The following is a 22,604-nucleotide window of genomic DNA, read 5'->3' on the forward strand; positions in this document are numbered from 1 at the left end:
GCCAAAAAGGGTGAACGGTAAAGACCTCAGCTTAGGCAACTAGACGAAGACTTGGTGAAATGTTAGACCTTCTTTTCTCAGAGCTTCCTAGGAATACAGGAGAATATCTACTGAAGGAAAAGATCAAGACTATTGTCAAGAACCCTCTTTCCACTAAGGACTAGGACACTGAGCAGACAGGTCTCTCAACTTCTGAGGGAGGGCGACTTTCAACTGGCTAAACCAATGAACCATTATGCAACTGTTAGAGAAAAGCAAAACCTCTTGTGAGGCATACACAAAAATAAAATATAGAATATACAAAAGACTTACATGCAAAGGGGAAAAGATACATTGTAAACATACTTTAAATCACCTTGCCAATGCAGTTGTAAAACTGCTAAGTGATTTCTAAATAGAAAACATTGTTTAAATGCATTGGAGGCAGTAAATTTAAGTAAAGCCTTTAAATAGATGTGGCTCAGATGGTAAAGAATCTGCCTGCAATTCAGGAGACCAGGGTTCAACCCCTGGGTTGTGAAGATACCCTGGCGAAGGGAATGGCTCCTCACTCCAGTATTCATGCCTGGAGAATTCCATGGTCAGAGGAGCCTGGCCAGCCATATACAGTCCATGGGGTTGCAGAGTCAGACACAACTACGTGACCAACACAGGTGCTACTACAAGAGAGAAAGAGGCTTCAGCCTTATCATCTTTGGGCTTCTCTGGTGGCTCAGTCAGTAAAGAGTCCACCTGCAGTTCAGGAGACCTGGGTTTGACCCCTAGGTTGGGAGAGCATGGAGGAGGGGTGGCAACCCACTCTAGTATTCTTGCCTGGAGAATCCCCATGGACAGAGGTGCCTGGCGGGCTGCAACCTGTGGGGTCACAAAGAGTCAGATGCAACTAAGCACAGCAGTGCTTGTTTTCTTTGTTTTGCACATTTTGTTTGTTCTGAAGAAAGAGAAGAGTTCTCAAAATCTACAGACTGTAAGTTTAGACTTTGAAAAGACTGTAAGTTTAGACTTTGAAAAGAATGGGTTGCAAAAGAGCAGAGAAAATCATAAATGCCACAACAAATGTCAGGAATAAAGCCACAAGCACTAGTAAGTTAGCATAGTTAGCTACCACATTAAACATGAACAGAAAGAACTGAACACTCTCCAACTGAAAGGGAAGGGGGAGTTAACAAAACAGAAACAACAACAAAGGATGAACACAGAACTGAAAAAACCGGTGAAAACCTCCAAAACCCCAACCATGGGTGGTCTACTCATCTGCTTCAGAACTAAATTAACAGGAGGGAGTGAATCAAACTGGAGAAGAGGGCGATGGCCACCCACTCCAGGACTCTTGCCTGGAGAATCCCAGGGACAGCGGAGCCTGGTGGGCTGCCGTCTATGGGGTCGCACAGAGTCGGACACGACTGAAGTGACTTAGCAGCAGCAGCAGCGAATCAAACAGTTAACTCGTATTTCACACACACACCATTCTGTGCCCAATAGGAAAAGAACACTCATAATAATTACCAAGAAGACTAACAAAACTAAAAATCCATTCATATATTATAAAACAAACTGAAGGCTACATAACTAGGAGCAGACCCTCCAATAAAGGGAAGCATTTGATGCAGGCGTGGCACAGATAAAGGATCAGAGGCATGGCAGGCAAGAAACCCTCCAGCTACTTACCGCGAACCTTAAAAAAACAGCAGTATTTCATTTAAAGGACAGCATGGACACATTGCAGGAAAAACAAAGAGCATGCTGGCAGGTGTCACAGACACAATAAAAGCTAACACTAGCTCAGAATAGCTAGAGTGTAAGTGACTAAGAAAACAGTGACTGATAAAGCTAATAAAACAACAGTAAACATAAAAGGCCTGGACTGCTAAGGTGTGTTTAGTTGGGCTCTAAGCAATGAGTACAAACCCAAAGGAAGGTCTGAAACCGAAAGCAGAGGTAACAATCAAGTATGCATCATGAAAAACCAAGCAAGCCACAATAGAGATGAAGGTCTGAGGCTGGGGGAAAAGAGGACAACCAGGGATAAGACCTGTAAGTAATACAGGCAAAAGAAACCAGCTGAATTAAATAAGGCAGGAGCATAGGCACAGAAAGGAGGGATGGGTTTGAGACAATGTGGTTTAAGTAGGTAACAAAGCTACTGCCAGGAGAACATATTAGATGCCCTCTTTATACAAGATAAAGTCCGAAGCACTGGTCACTTTGGACACGAACGGAAATTAAAAATAAACACTTAGACCAGCACTGAAGCACCTGGTAATCTTGTTAAAATGCAAATTCTGGTTCAAAAGATTTGGCTCTGAGCCTGAGACTGCGTTTCTAACAAGGGATGTTGAATACTGGCTGGTCCCCCAAATTAATCTTTGAGGACCCTCACATCATAGCAACTCCTTTCAAGAAACCGAACAGCTCCTCTTCCATATGACTATGTTACTTTTCATCAAATACTTAGTTTCATGGGATTAGTTCTTACTGACAAGTACTCTAAAGCCTATAAAATCCTAGCTTGCTAAGACAAGTCTAATCCCCTCCCATCCTCCTTAGGAACCCTCCGTCTTTGGAAAGATAATGCAATACTAGACTTAAATCTGAACGATGTGATTCAAAACACCATGCCCAGACGCTGACACACGCACTGACAGCTCTGTCATGCAGAGACCTGGCTGATAATCACACATCACATTAACACTGACGTCCATACTTACCTTTCTAGAAAGTGAGTCATCACCAAGTCTCCTCTCCTCCTCTCGACGACGCTCCCTTTCTTCAATTTCCAACTCCCTCTGACGTTTTTTCCTTTCAACTTCTTCTAACTTCTTGACCCGCTCCTGATATTCCCGAAGCTCCTCCTCACGCTTCGCGCGCTCAGCCCGCTCTCGCTCTTCTCGCTCTGCACAACACATCGGGTTATAAACTGTGCCTCCCACCCACACGTTTCCACCAGTGCTATACGTCCACTTTTCTGGTATTAGAGGCAGCATAATGTAGACGAAAACTCTTTCAAAAGTTTAAAATAGTTTACAATCAGCTAAACTTGAATATCAGAAAATATTCAAGAAAACAAGAATTATCCCACTCAACCCAACTAAAGATATCAGAATCCCTCCCCAACACCTGAGCATCTGCAATGCCACAAAAAAGGATCATTTGAGAGACTTCACGTGGCATATTTTGCTCAATAAATGTTAATACTATACAGACTACAATGATAAAAAATACGAGGACAGAGTTTGAGAAAGAACACCAAAACCACTCAAACAGGCCGGCAGAGGACCTAACACCCTCACAGCTAACACCCTGCAGAGAACTAGGTCAGGTTGTCAGGACCCGAGAACTAGTCAGCTGCAGTGAAGGAGCTAACCACCTTGGTTCCACACCCGTCTCCGAAGGCTGCACAGAGACCTGTCATCAGCCTTGCCGCAGAGCCCAGTCTCATCTGAACAGTTACCTTTGAGCATCTTTTCTTCTGCCCTCCTCTGCTCTTCCTCTTCTTTTTCTCTATAGTAGGTTATCCTTCGTTCCTCTTTACGCTGCCTTTTACGTTCTTCCAAGCGATTATGCCGTTCTTCTGCTAATCGCTCTTCAAACTGTTTAAGTTTTTCCTGTAATTGTATAATCAACAAAAGAAAGGACTCAAACTATCAAGGGCTACAAAACGGCAGTAAGTTACAAAAGCATGGTTAAGTTTGGTGGAACCATAAAATGCAACCTACAAACCTAAAAATCAAATTTCCAAATGACAAGTTCTTGCATGCCAAATGGTTAAAACTTTGAATTGACAGTATTATCTATACACAGTGGATTTATTTATACAAAATAAATAAAATGATTAAATCAGAGTCTAAGAGCAGGACTTTTCAATCTCGTTTTTTTCTCTTTCTAAATCAAAGAACTAAAGTTTATATCAAAAGCATTAAAGTGGTCTATTTTCACCTTCAGAAAAAAACCATTTATAGTGATGGCTACTTAAGTCTAGGAAATAATTTCAAGGTATCTCTATTAAAATATTATTTGAATGATGATTATGTTAGCTCAAGACAAGAGAAAATACCACCACACTGAAGAATCCTTAAGGCAAAAGGTCATGAATAAAGGTTTCCCTGAAACCAAGAAGTTCACCTCGTAAACAGACTGTCGTGCTGCCTTGAGCCGCATTACAAATAAATCTCTGTCTTCAAGCATTCGTGACATCCGGTTCTTATGTTCTAGAGCCTTTTCCCGTTCTAGCTGCATCGTAGTAATCTGCAAACACATGATACAAAGTTAAATTTCAAAGGGCTTATTATCTGATTATGAATTTACCCCAAATTTCTGACAGATATTCTTAAGTGTTAAGCATCTCCTCTGCCCGCTCCATTCTGCCATACCAACAGCTCCCTAGGATGACAATGAGGAACAGAAGACGAATAAAAAGGACTTGGGGCATCTGTGAGAAACAGCTTCAACCCCACGGTACCACAGCATCACTGACTCAATGGACAGGAATTTGAGCAAACTCCTGGAGATAGAGAAGGACAGACAAGCCTGGAGGGATGCAGTTTATGGGGTCACAAAGAGTTGGACAGGACTTAGAGACTGAACAAAGACAACCACAAAATTTATGGGGGAAAAACTAAAATGTGTGTGATAAAAAAACAAATACTTCATGGCTTTATTATTTACTGTATTTTCTCCTTTAAAAGCAACTGGAGGGACTTCTCTGGCCCCTCCAGGGAGTGTGGGTTTCATCCCTTATCAGGGAACTAAAATCCCAAATGCCATGAGGCACAGGTAAAAAAAACTTTTTAAAATTTTGTTTCAATAAATTAACTTAAAAAAGCGGCAAATCCTCTCAAATTTTTAGCTGGAATGTAGCACTTTCTCTAATTTCATGTTAAAAGAATTATCACACAATTTCCAACTTATAAGAAAACTGGAAAAGATGGTTAACACTAGGCCCTGAATGACAACAATCCAATGAAACCAAGAGGAGGCAGCCACCATAGATATATGTTGTCTCCTGCCTGTGGTTACTTTTTTAACCATAATGAGGTCACTCATTTTTACTACAAATTTGGCCACTATAAGCATTTGCAAATGTTGCTTTTGTACTGTTAAGTACATATAAACAAATAAAACTACTGAAGAAGCTGTTTAATCTCACACATACAGATTATATGATTCCATCTGTAAGAAATACCCAAAACAGACAAGTCTAGAGACAGAAAGGAGTGAAGTGGCTGCTGAAGGAGTGGAGAGAAAATGAAATGACTGCTAATGGCTATGAAGCTTCCTTTGGGGTGTGTTCTACAATCAGATTGTTGCCCAATTCCATAAATACACTAAAAACATCAACTGCACACTTTAAATTCATGAACTGCATCTCCATAAAGCAGTTTTCAAAAAAATAAAGTTCAGCTATCCTTTGTACAAGTTTCATTTAATCTCGATTTTGTAAATGTCTACTAACCTGTTTGTATACAGCCATTAAAGTACAATTTCTGGTGAAATAATACAAAAATCAATTTGAAACCCTGTTCCCATTACTGGCTTTATTATAGTTTGCTTACAGTCTAGAAATATTACAATTAAAGCCTTACTCTTTCTTCTTCTTGTTGTTCCCACAGATCCATGTCTTTAATTCTCTGTTCTTCGTAAGCACTCTTTATCAAGGGGATTTCTTCCAAACGCTTAGCTCTTTCAAAGTAGTCAATCTGAGTATCATGAAAACAAATGTTGTTTAAAAAAATTCTTTTAACTTGGCACGTTAAAGTTCATCACTTCTTTCATTTACCTTCTTTTCTTGATTCTTCAGGCGTTCCTGAAGTTCCTTCTTTTCTTTCTCCAGTTGTTCAACCTGTTTAGCCATGATGAAATCAGGATCCAATTCTTCAAGGTCCTGAAAAGTAACAGAAAAGTACCACAATTAATAAGAGTATAAAAGAAGTACATACCAGTCAATATGGAGCACCATTTCTTTCTAGAAACGGATCCTACTTTCTTTCAAAAGGGCAAATGCTTACAATGGGTAAATTCAGGCAACAGAAAAGTGTTTTAAAAGAGGCTTATTTGATTGTGTGGAAAAACAATGTAATCAAAACATACTTCTTATTCCTGTATTCTACTATATCCAAACTCCATTTCAACAGTGACTAAAAACTGTGGAGTCACCAAAACAAATGCTTATTTCATAGACTAACAAACTATTAATAGCTGTATCAAACTGACAAAATAACCAAATACCCCAAAGTAAACCAATAAATGGTAAAGAACTGTTCTTTTAAGAGACCTGAATAAAACTGGAATTTTAACGCATTAATATGCTACATACTTCAATGTCAATATCTTTAAATGCTTTGGCACCCAGTTCCGTCTTCTTGATTTGCTCCAAACGCTCACGAACAGTTTTCTTCTTGATTTGTTCATGTTCCTGTAAGATCCGCTCCTTCTCTCTCTCCTTTGCCTCCTGTCTCAGCCTCTCTTCCTCAGCCTTTCGCACTTTCTGGAGTTCAGCTTCCCTCTGCTCCAGTTCTTCTTTCTCACGCTGAATATTCAGACTTTCAAGCCGCTCTTTTCTTTCCTCAATCGTCTGACGGCGAGCCAAGATACGCTGGTGCTCTTTCCGTGAATTTTTAAGGTACGCGGTAACAGCCAACTGATGCTGTTCTTCTTTCTCTTGCTTCAAGAAAAAATGCATTAAAAATATTAAGTGACATACCACAGTATCCAATACCAAAAATATTGCTACATACCCCTAATGTATTATCCTAACATGTACTTGCATTTAAAGACAGGATGACATCATTCAACTACTGGTTTCTAGCACCATATACTATGATGCTACAACTATTCAAAGTCTTTAACAGCAATGACACAGCTGAAGAACCTTTATCTGCTAGGCCAACTTTTATCTGAACCACATATACTATAAAGTGTTCAAGCCAAGGAGAAAATACTAACAGAGCTCACAAACAACTTAAACAGAAAGGAAAAGCGTGATCACAGCACTCCCTATGTGGAGGGTCATCACCTGTGGTCTGTTATCACAGTACTCCTATGATCACCTTACCTGTTATTCTGACCCATAGAAGGAAATATATAATAAATCCCTTCTCTGAGACATCATTTCAAACCTTTTTGTGAAAGACCTAAAGGGCCCCTCATAATTCCATCATCCATTTCTCCCATAGATGCGTACCAGGATATGAGCTGGCTTAATGACTTCAAGTGCTTTCGCAAGTACTGAGGACATGGCGGTCAGCTGATTTCGTATCTGTTCTGAAGGCATGCTTTGCAGATGAGGACCAATTGGAGCATCTTCTCGAGTAGCATAATTCAGATCAGATCCAAAACTAAGGGTCCGAGAAGTGTGGTCAATACGAACCTATGAAAATTGAAGAGTATTATCAATAGTTAAATCTACATGCAAATATGAAGTCATTATACAAACGATTAACTTTGATTAAAATTTCAACTGAATTTAAGAAAAAAAATCAACTGAAGAATGTCAAATATCAAAGCTAGAAGCCTCAATTCATTAAAGCTTTAAAACAGTGCCCCTCTACCAAAAGCAGAGAAACAAAGAGTGTGTTTCAGTCCTCTTAGGCCTCTCACCACCTCAGTGTCCCCTGGCAGCACTTACCTGCAGATCGCAGTGCCTAGCTGCATCTACTATGGCCCGTTCCAGTTGGAAAGCATCAACAAAAGGAACCAGAGAAGTCAAACGAGAAAACTCAATGCTCTGATAAATTTGTGCCACCTGCATAAGAAACACAAGGTTAGTAATAATAGCTATCATTTATTCAGCAATTGTTACGTGGAGTCTCACGGAACAGTAGAAAGTTAGAAAGTTAGCCTACTTTTCAAAGAAAAGAAACTGAAGCTCAGAGTATGTAAACAATGCACTGCTGGAGCTAGAATTAAAATTCAAGGCTAGTGAAAAGATTACGCTGTATTTCAAACCATCACATAATCCTTTCAAACCCCAGTTCCATAAAAACAAACCAAAAAAACCCTAAATGGTCACGTATTTGTAGATAGAGACCTGCTACTTACCTAATTCATCTGAACATTTAATAAAACTGTTTGTCTGAAGGAGACTGGCAGTATTACTATTTAGTTATACTGCTAATTAACCTTCAATTATTTGTGTAGCACAGAAGAAATAACACTGCTCACACATAGGAGAGAAAGCAGGTCAATGACATGTGCACAAATATCCAAGTTAACATATAGTAAACACACTCCACCGCCAATGGAACAAATGGAAGACACAACAGGATCATTTAAGTCATACTGTAAACCATAACACTCAAACTTAAGTACAAAGCTGAACTACAACAGTTAAAAGACTGACAATACTGGGACTTCCCTAGCAGTCAAGTGGTTAAGAATCCACACGTCCAATGCAAGGGGTACGGGTTCCATCCCTGGTTAGGAAACTGAGATCCCACATACCACGGGGTTGCCAAAAAAACTAAACGACTGAAGTGATTAGCAGCAGCAGGAAAAAAAGCTTTCTTCACTACTGGTGGGAGGGTCCATGAATTCAATCTCTGAGGATTTGTTATAAGTTTTAAATGTGTAGACTATGACTAATTCCACTTCTTAGCTATAAAAAAAAAAGTTACAGAAGTATGCAAAGATACCTGTAAAGAAAATGTTCACTATTTCAACTTTTTATTATAGCCAAAAAAACTAAAAAAATTTCCACCAATAGTCTGAATAAATAAACCATGGTACTTTTAGACAATGAAAAACTACGTAGGTATTAAAAGGAATAAATGTACATAGCTAACAAGGAAAAATGTATGAAGACAATGGTCAACAAAAAGAGACAAAAGCAGCTATGAATTATGTAAAGTAAATATTTTTCAAATCAAACACATAAAACCAGTTTTGGTGAGGGTTAGAATTTGAGGAAGCTTTTTTCTGGGCTATTTCTAAATTTTTTTGTTTTGTGATCAAAACCATCAATGGAACATTCCCAGCTATTCCACAAAACATCCAGTATTTTCATCTTTACCTGCTGGAGAAGCCGGAGTATGGTGTTGTTCTGCAGTTGTGGAACATACTGTTGTAACTCTGGTTCCTTTTCAGGTTGTTCCCTAACCCAATTGAGAACCTATAAAATCCATTAAAAGAGTTATATTTTCTCTACAATAAATACTAAAACACTAGTGATACTTTTTCATTTTCTTCACAGACAAAATCAACACACAATGCAAAGAAATACAAAATGTAACAGGAAGCTATTGACTCTTGTATGAAGGTGACTGACAGCAATGGCTAAATTAAGTCATGCTGCTAATTTACCTCCAAAGGTTTATTTAGCACATCAGAAATATCTTTTCTCATGACATAAAGAAAAAAGACAATGAAATGTGCACCAAATTCAAACACATAGGATAACACTTCTCTGTTAACAAATATGGGACTAACTGGGAGGTTCCAACTGACATGTACACACTACCCAGGTGGAAAACAGTTAGTGGGAAGCCGTTACACATAAAGCTCAGCAGGTGCTCTGTGATGACCACTGGTGGAAGGGAAGTCCAAGACAGAGGAAGACATATGCATGCATATGGCCAATTTACTTCACTGTACATCAGAAAAATTAACACAATGTAAAGCAATTATATTCCAATAAAAAAGAAAATAATACAACGTAAAACTGTAACAGGGATGACTACACGATAATATAACCAAAGCTTACCTTTGTGACTCTCTCACAGAGTTTTAGTGGGTTAAATTCGACTTCCAGCCAATTGTAAAGGTCTTTTACTTCTGGGACAACATATTGCAGCACATTGAATCTGACCTACGGTAAGCAAAACAAAAGGATTAACGGCTGAAGTTATTTTGTAACTGGGATTCTGAACTGATTATAACGTAAATAAAAATATCAGACTGGAGATCTGGGAAATGACTGGCATTTCTCTAGCCTCAACCACCTCCAAATTTACCAAAGAAATCCAGGACCACTGTGCTGAGTCTCTGGCCTCAAATTATGTGGCTCTCTACAGTGAAACCCCACAGGAAATTAATTACAGAGGAAATAAAAACTCATCAACACAACCAGAATAGTTAGAGACAATTCATCCAGCCAACACAAATCAGTTTATTATCAATAAAGAGTAAATGCCAGTTTACAAACAGCGTATCAGAGAAAAGTTATTACAGCAACACTGCTCGGAAAGCCACAAACTCAAAGAAAAACAAACTCAGGACAAAACAGGCACTGATTCACATAATATACACAAACAGTCAAAGAAAGAACAATTGTATTCAATACACGAATATATCTCACCAATGAGGAGACGAATTTCACATATTTATGTGAAATTTCATATAATTTCATGTAAAATACACAAACAGGCAAAATTAGATGGTGTTATAAATCAGGACTGTGGCTACTCTTGGGGAAAATAGGAAAAAGTGATGAATGGAAAAATCTTTTTGAGAATTTACGCAATTATACTTAGGACATGTACTTTAAAAATGTATGTTACAATAGAACAGTCTTTGGGACTCTGTGGGAGAGGGCGAGGGTGGGATGATTTGGGAGAATGGCATTGAAACATGTATATTATCATATGTGAAACGAATCACCAGTCCAGGTTTGACACATGATACAGGATGCTCGGGGCTGGTGCACCGGGATGACCCAGAGGGAGGATAAAGGGAGAAGGGAGGTGGGAGGGGGGTTCAGGAAGGAGAACTCATGTACACCCAGGGTGGATTCATGTCAATGTATGGCAAAACCAACCAATATAATATTGTAAAATAATTAGCCTCCAATTAAAAACAAAACAAAAAAACATGATTCAATTTTAAAAAAAAGGTATGTTACAATTTAATCATATTTTAAGTTGATATGTGAATAGAACTTCCTTGCACAATAAAGATGTAGCTTGTATAACCTGCCCTTAGGTTATGAGACATCAGTCCTACACCTATCAAGAAATTATTCTATGGCCATTAGCAAAAAAAAATCTATAAATAACAAATCCTGGACAAGGTAAGGAGAAAAGGGAACCCTCTTAAACTGCTGATGGGAATGGAAATTGGAGCAGCCACTAACGAAAACAGTATGGAGGTTCCTCAGGAAACTAAAATTAGAATTATCATATGATCCAGCAATCCTACTCCTGGGCATAGATCCAGAATAAAATAATTCAAAAAAGACATATGCACCCCTACTATTCTAACTAGCAGCACTATTCTCAACAGCCAGGGCATGGAAACAACCTAAATGTTCAATAGATGAACTGATAAAGAATACACATACACAGTGGAACACTATTCAGTCATAAAACAAAAGAATTAAATAATACCATTTGCTGCAACAGAGATACAACTAGACATTACCATACCAAGTGAAGTCAGAAAGAGAAAGAAATACCATACAATCACTTTCATGTGAAATCTAAACTATGACACAAATGAACCTGTCTGTGAAACAGAAACAGACCCTTAGACACAGAGAACAGACTTGTGCTTGCAGGGGGATGGACTGGGATGTCGGGGTTTAGTGATGCAAACTGTTACATGCAGAATAGATAAACAACGTTTCCTACTGAATACCACAACTATATTCAGTAGCCCAAGATAAGCCATAATGGAAAAGAATATAAAAAAGAATGTACATAAAATTAAACCACTTTGCTGTACAGCAAAAATTAACACATTATGAATCAACTGTACTTCTATTTTAAATGAATATTCTGGAGCACCCCCTCTAAATAAGGAATGTGCTGAGACAGGCTATCATCATCTATTGAAGTATACTTGCTTCCCAAGCTTTAACAATCTCTTATGAACTTGATTAATTTGAGTCTGTTCCTGAGATACTAGAATCATTCTCTAGGTGATTATGAATTTAGCTTACATAAACCTAATACTCAGGTCTCGACCTTGTACGTATAGTGAACTCAAGATTTATAAAATGCCTTCTGACATCTAGTTAAGCCATTCATCTGGCACCAACTAGAAGCCTTCCTATAGGCATTTATTTATGGGTCCAGTGAGGACCCAAACGTGGATGTCCTGCCTACTGACCCTGACCCCACCAACAGATTCCTACATCACTATCATAACTGATCAACTTTAACATCAAGGTATGCTACCTGATCTGGAGAAGGCAATGGCAAGCCACTCCAGTACTCTTGCCTAGAAAATCCCAGGGATGGAGGAGCCTGGTGGGCTGCAGTCCATGGGGTCGCTAAGGGTCGGACACCACTGAGCGACTTCACTTTCACTTTTCACTTTCACACACTGGAGAAGGAAATGGCAACCCACTCCAGTGTTCTTGCCTGGAGAATCCCAGGGACAGGGGAGCCTGGTGGGCTTCTGTCTATGGGGTCACACAGAGTCGGACACGACTGAAGTGACTTAGCAGCAGCAGCAGCAGCATGCTACCTGAGCTCAAGAGATATGGATAATACTTCCACCAGGCACAATTCTCAGCATTTAAAAAAATTTTTTTAAATACTTATTTGCTAGTTAAGACTTCTTCCTAAACATAATGCTCTTATTTAATTACATTTAATCCTAATTCAGGAGAGAGCAATGGCAACCCATTCCAGTACTCTTGCCTGGAAAATCCCATGGATGGAGGAGCCTGGTGGGCTGCAGTCCATGGGGTCGCTAAGAGTCGGACACAACTGAGCAACTTCACTTTCACACATTGGAAAAGGAAATGGCAACCCACTCCAGTGTTCTTGCCTGGAGAATCCCAGGGATGGGGGAGCCTGGTGGGCTGCCATCTATGGGGTCGCAAAGTTGGACACGAGTGAACAGACTTAGCAGCAGCAGCAATCCTAATTCAGTCCCATAAAAACATGCCAACACACAAAGCCGGTTTTTATAAATGGCAGCAGAATAAAACAAAGGCATTCAGACAGAAATACTATTTCAGAGGTTAAGTTAGTTCTTTTAAAAAATTGACCACAAAGGGAACTTGCCTTGCTACTATAACAGAGAACTGTTATAAGAGAAAACTGTTGCCATATACAAAATGTATTAACTTTTATCCAAACTGACTGACTCTGCCAGTGAAGGAATAAGGCCTATATTCTCAAGTATCTGTCCCTTTTTTCTCTTATCCTGAAGTAATTTGCTAGAAGTGTACTGCCGGGGTCCTGCCCCAGCAGAGTCCAGGGGTACCCTCCAGATGAGCGGCATCGGCGAGAAAAGAAAGAAAAAAAAGCAAGTCGAGTCTTGGTTGAGTGCAAAATCAAGACTGCTTTATTTTTCTACATCCAGTGCTTATATACCCTAAAACCAGCAATACTAAAAAGGGAGGAGGGATTGTCTTGATAAAATTGTGCCAGGAATGCAGTCATAGACCATCTTCTAGAACAGTCAGTACCTTCACGCATAACTCTTAAACAATGGGTTCTTAGGACATCAAGGTCACAAGGCATGAGAAAATGGCTTTATTTGTGTATCAGTTAGTCAACTGTAAAAACTATTAACAAGCCTTATCTTGGGAGCCTCAGTTCTGCACAGACTTTGTGACTCCCCAGGTAGCATGGTATCTGTTTTTGGGCTCTACCCCCATACATCTGCAGAGTCAATTTTCTACACTAATACTATATGCTTATTCATTTTGTTATCAACCTTTACCTCTATGTTTTCTTCTAGTGTACTCCCAGGCACACCATGGACAGGGGGCAGGGAGACCTATCAGCAAGCACTGGTATGGGATCTTGAGGGCCAAGAGTCTCATGAGTTCCCTCCAGATCTCACTCTAAGGGGCCCTTCTAAGCTTGTGAAGGGCTCTATATCTATTTTGCTTGTGGAGTGTTTAGGCCTATTGTTAGCAGACTTAGTTTTATGCCGGGGGCGCTTTGTGCAGTCCTGAGCATTCCAAATTTTAAATTGACAATTGTAACCCCAACAAGGCCAGAAGGGTTAGGATGTTCTGTGTAAAAATATTTCTTTCATTCCTGGCCTATTTACAGGGCCCATACACCCTCAGGGACTGTATTGCTGCCATGCAAAAGCTTCAAGGGGGATATCTGAGCAGGAGTCAGAATTCTTAGAAAGCACAGAGGACTACCAAGCATCAGAAGAAGAAAAGACAGAGGCCCAGGAGTAGATGATGGAGCGGCCCCAAGAAATCCCCAGAGGTCTGGACACCCTTGCGTGCCAGCTCCTCAAGCCAAGACCTTGTCATGGGCAGGGTCTCTCATGCCGGCTCCCGACAGTGTACCACAGTAACCAAGTAAAACTACTGTGAATCAAACTCCTCTGGAGTACAAATTCCATTTAACGATCACTTGCCTGGCAGGTAATAGACACTAACATGATAAATTCCCATTGAATTAAAGAGTCCAACATAAAACACTGCGAGATACAAAACCTTGGGCTCTATATTCCAAAATCAATTTAATACATGCAATGGGTGAAACCTAGAAATCTGCATTTTAAAAAGTAATTCACACAATTTTACAGTGCATAGCCCTAATTAAGAACCACTGCCTTAGTAACATACAATGAAAGTTAAAGAAAACAAAGTTGTAAACACTTGAGTTGTCCAGAACTGGGCCTAATTTAATTCCATGCTTGCCTGGACTTATCATCATATTTCTAACACCTATCAGCTTAATTTTTTCCTATAGCCCCTGAAATAAGCCGTGATCGCTCTTGCCCATCACACTTTCCTCATCAAGGGGCCCATGCTACTCCTCAAAGCTAGTCTGAGTCTCGTCTGCTGCATCCAATTTAACTCCAGCTCATTCAAGACAAAACATCTCACCTCAACATGGGCTGACTTACACCAATGGTTCTCAAACTTGTCCATGCATCAGAATCCCCTGGCAACGCATCAGAATTCCCAGCATTTAATCATAAATTATAAAACCTGACCATAGACCGTTCTGTTCAAAGCTGTTAAAGAGTGCTAAAACTTATACCAACCATATCGTTAATAAGGCCAATTCGCGTTGGTGGGGCTTGCAGGCCTAGCAGGGTTGCAAGGCGACGCTGTTTCTCAACTATAATGCCGTCCATATCCAGAAGTCGAGCAATATCAGTACGCTCAGGGGTAATAGGGATGGAAAGAGTGGCCAAAAGGACTCTAGTAGACATTCTGGAGAACAAAGTTACAATCTGTTAAATTTGCAAATGTCACCTGATAAGCAGAAAGACACTTCTCTTTAATTACCTAGTAAAATATGCCAGTGATAGAATATGTATACCACCACGATGAACTGGCCTAAGTATTCATCAAAGCATGGGATTAATTAAAAAGAAATGGATTATCCTAAAATGAACACTTGGAGAAGCAGAATTCCCCCACCCACTTACTACTGTCAGTGTTTTCTAGCTGTAGAGAAAGACTATGTTAAATGGCAGCACAGGCACATCTGCATATACCCCTACTTCCTTACAAAAATGATTAGAAATTTTAAAACTAAGAAAAAACTGACACTTAAGAGGGAAAAGTTACAAGGACCACAAAAACAAATTATGGGAGTTGAGGGCAAAAGTTAAATGTCAGCTTCCTTAAAATACAAAACCCAGGCTGCATTTAGCGCACCGTAGCACACTAAGGATTGCGGGCTCTGGAGCCCAAGAGTCAAGAGTGGAATCTCAGCTTCACCATTTCCAAGACTGGAACCTTAGGCAAGGTACTTAATTTTCTAAGTCACAAGCTGTTGGGAGGATTAAGGAAAATAATGTACATATAGCCAAACAGCCTAATGATTATGACAGTACTCTTACAGTATTTTCTAACAGAAGAGTATAGAAGTAACTTAAAAGAAAATCAATTTTTTTCCCTTATTCCAACAGACAAGGATTACATACATAACAGACAGTGGATGACATAATGAACACTGTCCTCAATAGCTTTTTAAGGGACTTTCCTGGTGGCCCAGTGGTTAAGACTCTGAGTTCCCAATGTAGGAGGCACAGGTTCGAGCTCTACTTGGGGAACTAAGACTCCACATGATGCTCTGTGTGCCAAAATATACATACAAACATATATATATATATATGGAAGTGCAAGTTTTAGTTGCTCAGTCACATCCCAACTCTGCAACCACCAAGGACTGCAGTCCACCAGGCTCCTCAGTCCAAGATTCTCTAGGCAAGAAGACTGGAGTGGGTTGCCATATACACTAGAAAAAACTTAGCTGGTTCCATGCACTGCTTACAAGCTAAGAAAAACAATTTGGTGCATGTACTTCTGCTGCTGCTAAGTCACTTCAGTCGTGTCCGACTCTGTGTGACCCCATAGACGGAAGCCCACCAGGCTCCCCCATCCCTGGGATTCTCCAGGCAAGAACACTGGAGTGGGTTGCCATTTCCTTCTCCAGCATGTACTTCTACTAGAGACCAAAATAACATGGTCTGCCAGTAAGAAATGGTATGTGAGTTGCCTAAGCCCAACTAAAATGTATAATAAAAACCAAACATGATTGAAAGTATATATGTAATGCTAAAAAAAGTCTTTAGATTGTTAGGTTATAGGCTATCTACATAAAAATACACACGCCAATTATTTACAGAGTTAATGTTTTATAGCTGGGGGAAAAGTTACTTGATAAAAGTACTAATTTGGGGGGAGGGGGTCTAATTAGTTCCTAGATTCTAAATACCTAGACTCAGTTAAGGAAGCTAATACCTTAACACTGCCTTTCCTAACATTTCATTTTCTCAATTGGAGGGTTGGTTACCAGATAAAAGATAGCTACCAAAGGCCAAGAATTCTGCCCAAGAATACCAATGAGATTTTTTGGTAGTTAACAGAAGGAGTGCTACTGGCAACCAATGGGAAAACCAGGGATGCTGCCAAAGATCTTAAACACACAGTCCCCTGACAAAGAAATAACCAGCCCCAAACGTCAACAGTGCAGCTGAGAAACCCTAATCTAACATTATCATGCCATTTACAAGATAGTTCTTTTATATCTCAATACTATCCAACAATAAGATTCTTACCTTTGCATCTCTTCTTGCGTAAGATTCTTTCTCATTTCTCTAGATAAATGGTAAAGACGATGGAGTGTAGACGCATGAAAAAGAGCATTTCCAGATTTCCAAAATACAGTTGAGACTTTGTTATAGTAATTTGCCATCAACTGAGGCTTGGGCGGTTTTTTAGATAAGGAGAATAGCCCATGAATATCTTCCACAGCTTTGAATGCTTCCTAAAATTAGTGGTATAAATTATAGTCATTACATTCTAAACAAACAAAAAAAAATCTATGAAACTTAAAATATATTACACTTAATAAAAATGGCAAATAAAATACCTTCACGTGTGGTTCTTTTTATTCATAATTTAACTATATCTGATATATCTCAGAAAACTAACACAATCTCTTAAGACTGCCCAAGCCTTTAAAGTGAGGGAATATATTTTTAAAGAATCTGAAAGGACATAAAACACAATATAAAAGCTATTTCTGAGTGTTAAGATAATGGATAAATATTTTCTTCCTTTTACTTATCCATTGTTTCTATACTAGGCATGTTTACTTGTCTTCTATTAAACTTTTTTCCTTTAGTTCAGGTATCTTAAGGGTGTACCTGCAGAAAAGGAAAATATGGGAGAGCCGGAAATCACATTTTCACTGGCTGAAAACTACCAATTTTTAGTTTCTTCCTCTGCAATTTCAGTAAGATTTGGTGGGGGAATCAAATATATAAAAATAACTCATGAGAAAATGAGAATCCTTAGAGTAAAAAACTCCATGTTGACAACAAAATGCCCACTACCAAGATCTCTGATGTAGGATATTCACTGTGCATGCTTACTAAGTCTGCACAGCGCTGAAAAATCTAGGGGACAGCCTAGTGCTGCATTTCTCCAACTCTCTGTAGTAAAGGACAAGTTTGTCTTTGTAATTTCTAAACTGCTGCCATCAATACTTTTATAAAGTACAATAAATTACTATTAAAATAAGATGTAAAGACAAACTGATTTTTTTAAATCAGGGTAAACAAAGAAAAAACTACCATGAAATTATTTACAAAACATACTCTCCAGGCATTGAGCCACAATTTGAGCACTGAGGTCTGAAAAAGATTACACGATTTGGCTTAGAATTGACAGCAGGCATCAAGAACCAAAATAACTGAGATTTCTTGTCCCAAACTCTTCCTTCTCCATTAGACAACCTCAAATCTGTTACCTAGCTACTGAAATTAACCAAGAGATACCAAGACACAGATACTCATTAAGAGAAAAAAAGGTAATACGGGTTATTATTACTACAAAGAAAAGCCAAAACAGTTCACAACATACCTGCCACAATTCCATGCTGATAGCACTGTCCAACTGAACAAGCCTGGTTTCCAAATGCATAGACTGGCTCTCTGGATTATTAAGGTTGATTGCTGTACTTTGGTTATGGTGGCGTTGAATCTGAGACAAGTGCATTCTCAAGTTGTCACACAACTTACGGAATTCGGCCTTCCGGGTATATTGGAGGCAGAATTTGAAAGCTATAAGCATAATTGCAAAATATATTAGGTACTTTCCACCATAAACTTAGTATTTAAACAGGTTCCATTTCATGTATTAAGATCAGTTATCTTAACAAGATTTACCAAACTCACCATCAGTCTTGAGAAATGATCAGAGTCATAACTCACTTCATGTGCCCTGAGCACCTTTTAGACATAGTCATCAGTCCTGGTCTATGACTGAAATGGTTCTGAGAGCTAAGGAAGCTATTTAAGTTTAGGTCTAACAGGGACTCACCTTTCAAACACTTATCACTTCAAACCCTAAAAGAGCAAAAAGATTCTGGTCTGAAATACAATTAACTCTCAACTAATTTACTAGAAAACAAAGCTTCTGCACTAACTGAAACTGAGTAATACAAATTGGGGGTTTATGGTAACAAAATTTCAATTGCACACAGATGTATAAATGAACTATGTGCTCTATCATTAAAACACATAATTTTCTACTACCATACATGCAATACTAAAATAACTTCTTTGAATGTCCTTTGTCAATCCCTTAAAAAAGAGTATTTCTATTTCAATAGGCCTGCAACAAAAGGATGAAGTTTAACTACAAGTTAATATTTATCTCAACTGTTATCAAAAGGTCCTAGTTGACTTGTGTTAAATGCTAGCCATGTGGGCAAAAAGAAATATTCTAATACTCCTAGTAAGCTATTCTTAGTCACATAATCACTTAAAACCTGAATAAACAAAAACAAATGCCATATTAAAAAGAATGATGACAAGCTTGTGCCTAAGGCTAAAAGTAAGAAAAAGCCAAGAGCCACTCATGTCACATATAGTTAAAAGTTTGCACTGACAGGAAGATAAGCTGCAACAGTAAGGCAGAAAGACAAGATTAGGAAAACAAACATACAGTTCTTCAGATTAAAAGTACATGGACTGTTAACTATTGGATACTTTTTATGATGATCCTGAGTCTTCAGTAAGGTTCAGTTCTATATTCAATAACACTCTGGAGCTCAAAGACCTCAGAAACCCAGTACATGCTTGCTGAAGAGTATGCTATAGAGTCAAAAGTATTGATCGACTCAAGCTTGCCAGAAAGCAATAGAAAAGTTTATCTTTTCAGTCACTTAGAAAATTCCAAAATGACTTTAAAAGGTGCTTCAGACATCAACGGAAAACAAAGAATTACCTTGACTAATAAAACAAATTTCTTATTTAATACTCAAATGAATGCCAATCATCTAGAGTAAGAATTAAAACTATGTAAAGTAAGTACTACAGAGAAAAGGAGGTTAACTTTAACAGTTAATCTTTTGCAAAACCTATCCTTAAGTCAACTTTTCAAATCAGTTCTTGTTTTACCTTGTTGGGCAATATCATGGTAGAGACGCTCTACTCTAGAATTGTTTCGAAGAAGGTCCAAACACTGTCTGTATGATTCCCACAGGAATTTAACCCATGGAGTTAAAAGTAATCTGTCAGTACGATCCTGAGTGTCTTCACCACTTACAGCACTTAGGAGAACACTACAAAAATATTTAAAAACGTTGAAAAGAATTTTAGACATGGTTTCCTACTTTGCCATATGATTATAAAACCAAAACCAACAATGATCATTATAAAATAGTTCAAATCCTACCTACAACTTTGAACATACTGTAAAGCTATCACTCAGTCCAAATATTTGAATTCTCAATCTGTATTAAAACCATTTAAATTAGTATACACCCTATCGGATGGTTGTAATTTTTCACTTTTATGAACTTTGAATAGTACATGACTTGAAGTTACTGTACATTTAAAATCCCAAAGACAAGCATTCTTTCTAATAAACATTTACTTCAAATGGGGACAATGGAGACACATGTGAAGAAAAACAATGAGAAAGATATATTTAGCAATTCAGCCCACATACCTCTCAGGAGTTTGAATATTATCCAGATCTTCTATGTCTAAGACCATCTGCTGGGACTCTTCTTTAGCAGCTTCCGTTTTCTCCTCTGCCAATTTCAAATATGCCCTAACAACATCCTCTAGAGATTTGATGTTCACCTAGTCAATAAATAAATAAATAAAACTCGTTTCCCAACAAACCAAAAAATATTTTAAAAGCAAACTTTACGGTATAAAACGGTAAATTTGAAAGGTAAACGCCTCCCAAAATGACTAAAAGCACTTACTAAAATATAAAAACCCAGCTGTTCATACCTGTTGACAAATGTTCTTATACTGATATAAGCCTTCTTTAGCCAAATGGCTCTTGCGAAGATCCACACAAAGTTCCAAGTATTTCAACATAATCGGCTCGTGTATCTTTTGCCATGTTCTATGTTTCTTACTTTTCATAACATCATAAAGAACGTCCAAAGCAGGTTGCTTTTTGCCAACTTCAAGAAATTCTGGAAAAGTAATTCAGGAGAATTAAAATTAGTTATGTATGCTATATAAAAACCTACATCTTGCTTTTTAACTTGGCTGTTTTAATTTCCCAACCTATTACCATCTCTTTTGAGGTCACAATTTATTTTTGATTTCTAACACTATGCCAAGGTAAAAAAATGAAAAACTGACACTATCTCAAATGACCTATAGGTAAAACTAGATCTCACTCAATTCCTCTGCACCAATTATGTCTAAGTTACTTTATAAAGTTCCAGAAATTCAAGTCATGAGGGTAACAATCTCCCCCTTGAATAGGCAGAAAAAGTGTAACTTCAGTCACAATGATCTGGCTGATGCAATTTTTGCTAATTTGTATTAAGACTTGAGGTAGAAAAAACAAATTAGATTGACTTTGTTCCTTTTAGAACAACTGACTGTGTGGGTCTATTTGGGGGCCCTATTTTGATCATTTCTCTACTGACCTGCCTCGGCTTTTGCCAGTACCTCACTGTCTTGATGACTGTAGCTTGACAGAAAATCCTGAAGTCAGGTAGTGTGAGTACTCCCACTTTGTTCTTCAGTACTAGCTGGCTATGTAACACCTTTTGCCTTTCCATACCAACTTCAGCATTGCTTGTAGATACCTACAAAATAGCTCACTGGGATCTCATTGAACCTATGTAACAAGTTTGGAAGAACTGACAACAGCATTTAGTCTTCCAATCCATGAGCACAAAGTATCTCTCCACTAAACACGAGAAACAAACAGACAAATCCCAGCTAAGAGACAAAATACCTGATGACCAATACTCCTCAAACTGTCAAGGCCATCAACAAATCTAACAAATGGCCACAACCAAGAGGAGCCTAAGGAGACAACTAAATGTAATGTATCTTGGGTGGGATCCTGGAATACACAGGGGACATTACAAAAAGCTGAGAAAATATGAACAATGTATGGACTTATCAGCATTGATTCATTAGTTGTAACAAACATACCACACAGATCTAAGATATTTATTAACAAGAGAACCTGTGTGTGGTGTGACCCTCTGTACTATCTTTACAATAATTCTGTAAATCTCAAACTTCTAAAATGAAAAGTTTATTTTTTAATTGAGAAAAAAAATTTTGAATGTAGAGCAAACAAATGTATACGCTTTTTAAAATTCTCTGCCTAAACCTGATGGCATTCTGTATGTAGCAATATTTCAAAATCTGTTCCAACCTCAGATTTTGGGTATACTGCTTGTTCTGAAAAGCAAAAGCAAAAGCTCCTCCATTACATTTCTGACCAAAGTTAAAATTTATCATAATTTTCTTTTTTTTTTTAAACTTTCTTAATACACTTAACAGACTATGGGTGGTTCTTTTCTGGTTATGTTCAACTTAAAACTCAGTAAGTGCCAAATTTACACACAAAAATTTCCCCACTGAAAATCTGACAAATAATTTGACAGAACACTAGTTTACGCTATAAAAAAGTTAAAACACATCTATTTTTTTAAGTCATTGTTCATTTTTCTAAAAAAATCCTTGACAAATAATTATTTTAGGCATTAACCTAACAATGTATAGCATTATTTAAGATATAACTATGCTAGGGCAAACAGAGACAAAAATGTCTCTTATCTGAAGGATTTACTAGATCTATGGATTTAGTGAGTAACTCTTATTTCTTCTTCCAATCATCATATCTTTCAGGAATGCTGCCTCTGAACATTCCTTCCTCCAGGAAAACTATAAACAATATTCCAACTCTAGTATATTTTTAAAACCTTATACAGGAGAAATCACAA

The 22,604-nt window shown here is 38.2% G+C and overlaps 1 protein-coding gene and 2 non-coding genes across 3 annotated transcripts in view; all 3 read right to left on the reverse strand.

The window, feature by feature from the left end:
• EIF3A (eukaryotic translation initiation factor 3 subunit A) overlaps nucleotides 1-22,604 on the reverse strand; it is a 34,911-nt gene that overhangs the window by 8,692 nt on the left and 3,615 nt on the right. The window contains exons 2-17 of the mRNA XM_088842365.1: nucleotides 20,632-20,822; nucleotides 20,339-20,475; nucleotides 19,786-19,949; nucleotides 18,245-18,444; nucleotides 16,936-17,144; nucleotides 14,908-15,079; nucleotides 9,698-9,802; nucleotides 9,008-9,106; nucleotides 7,625-7,741; nucleotides 7,181-7,366; nucleotides 6,314-6,661; nucleotides 5,777-5,881; nucleotides 5,583-5,696; nucleotides 4,123-4,245; nucleotides 3,452-3,605; nucleotides 2,709-2,893 (exon numbers count right to left, since the gene is read on the reverse strand). Of these exons, the coding sequence (XP_088698491.1) occupies nucleotides 2,709-2,893; nucleotides 3,452-3,605; nucleotides 4,123-4,245; nucleotides 5,583-5,696; nucleotides 5,777-5,881; nucleotides 6,314-6,661; nucleotides 7,181-7,366; nucleotides 7,625-7,741; nucleotides 9,008-9,106; nucleotides 9,698-9,802; nucleotides 14,908-15,079; nucleotides 16,936-17,144; nucleotides 18,245-18,444; nucleotides 19,786-19,949; nucleotides 20,339-20,475; nucleotides 20,632-20,822 (2,609 nt within the window). The remainder of the gene's footprint in view (nucleotides 1-2,708; nucleotides 2,894-3,451; nucleotides 3,606-4,122; nucleotides 4,246-5,582; nucleotides 5,697-5,776; nucleotides 5,882-6,313; nucleotides 6,662-7,180; nucleotides 7,367-7,624; nucleotides 7,742-9,007; nucleotides 9,107-9,697; nucleotides 9,803-14,907; nucleotides 15,080-16,935; nucleotides 17,145-18,244; nucleotides 18,445-19,785; nucleotides 19,950-20,338; nucleotides 20,476-20,631; nucleotides 20,823-22,604) is intronic.
• LOC129556046 (small nucleolar RNA SNORA19) lies at nucleotides 8,066-8,195 on the reverse strand. The gene has a single exon (XR_008685886.1). It is a non-coding gene; the product is annotated as a small nucleolar RNA SNORA19 (small nucleolar RNA).
• On the reverse strand, nucleotides 9,242-9,371 carry LOC129556047 (small nucleolar RNA SNORA19). The gene has a single exon (XR_008685887.2). It is a non-coding gene; the product is annotated as a small nucleolar RNA SNORA19 (small nucleolar RNA).

The sequence above is a fragment of the Moschus berezovskii genome, chromosome 12 (genome assembly GCF_049115385.1).
Source record: "Moschus berezovskii isolate FMDL1 chromosome 12, NW_MosBer_1.0, whole genome shotgun sequence".
In the NCBI taxonomy this organism is placed as follows: domain Eukaryota; kingdom Metazoa; phylum Chordata; class Mammalia; order Artiodactyla; family Moschidae; genus Moschus; species Moschus berezovskii.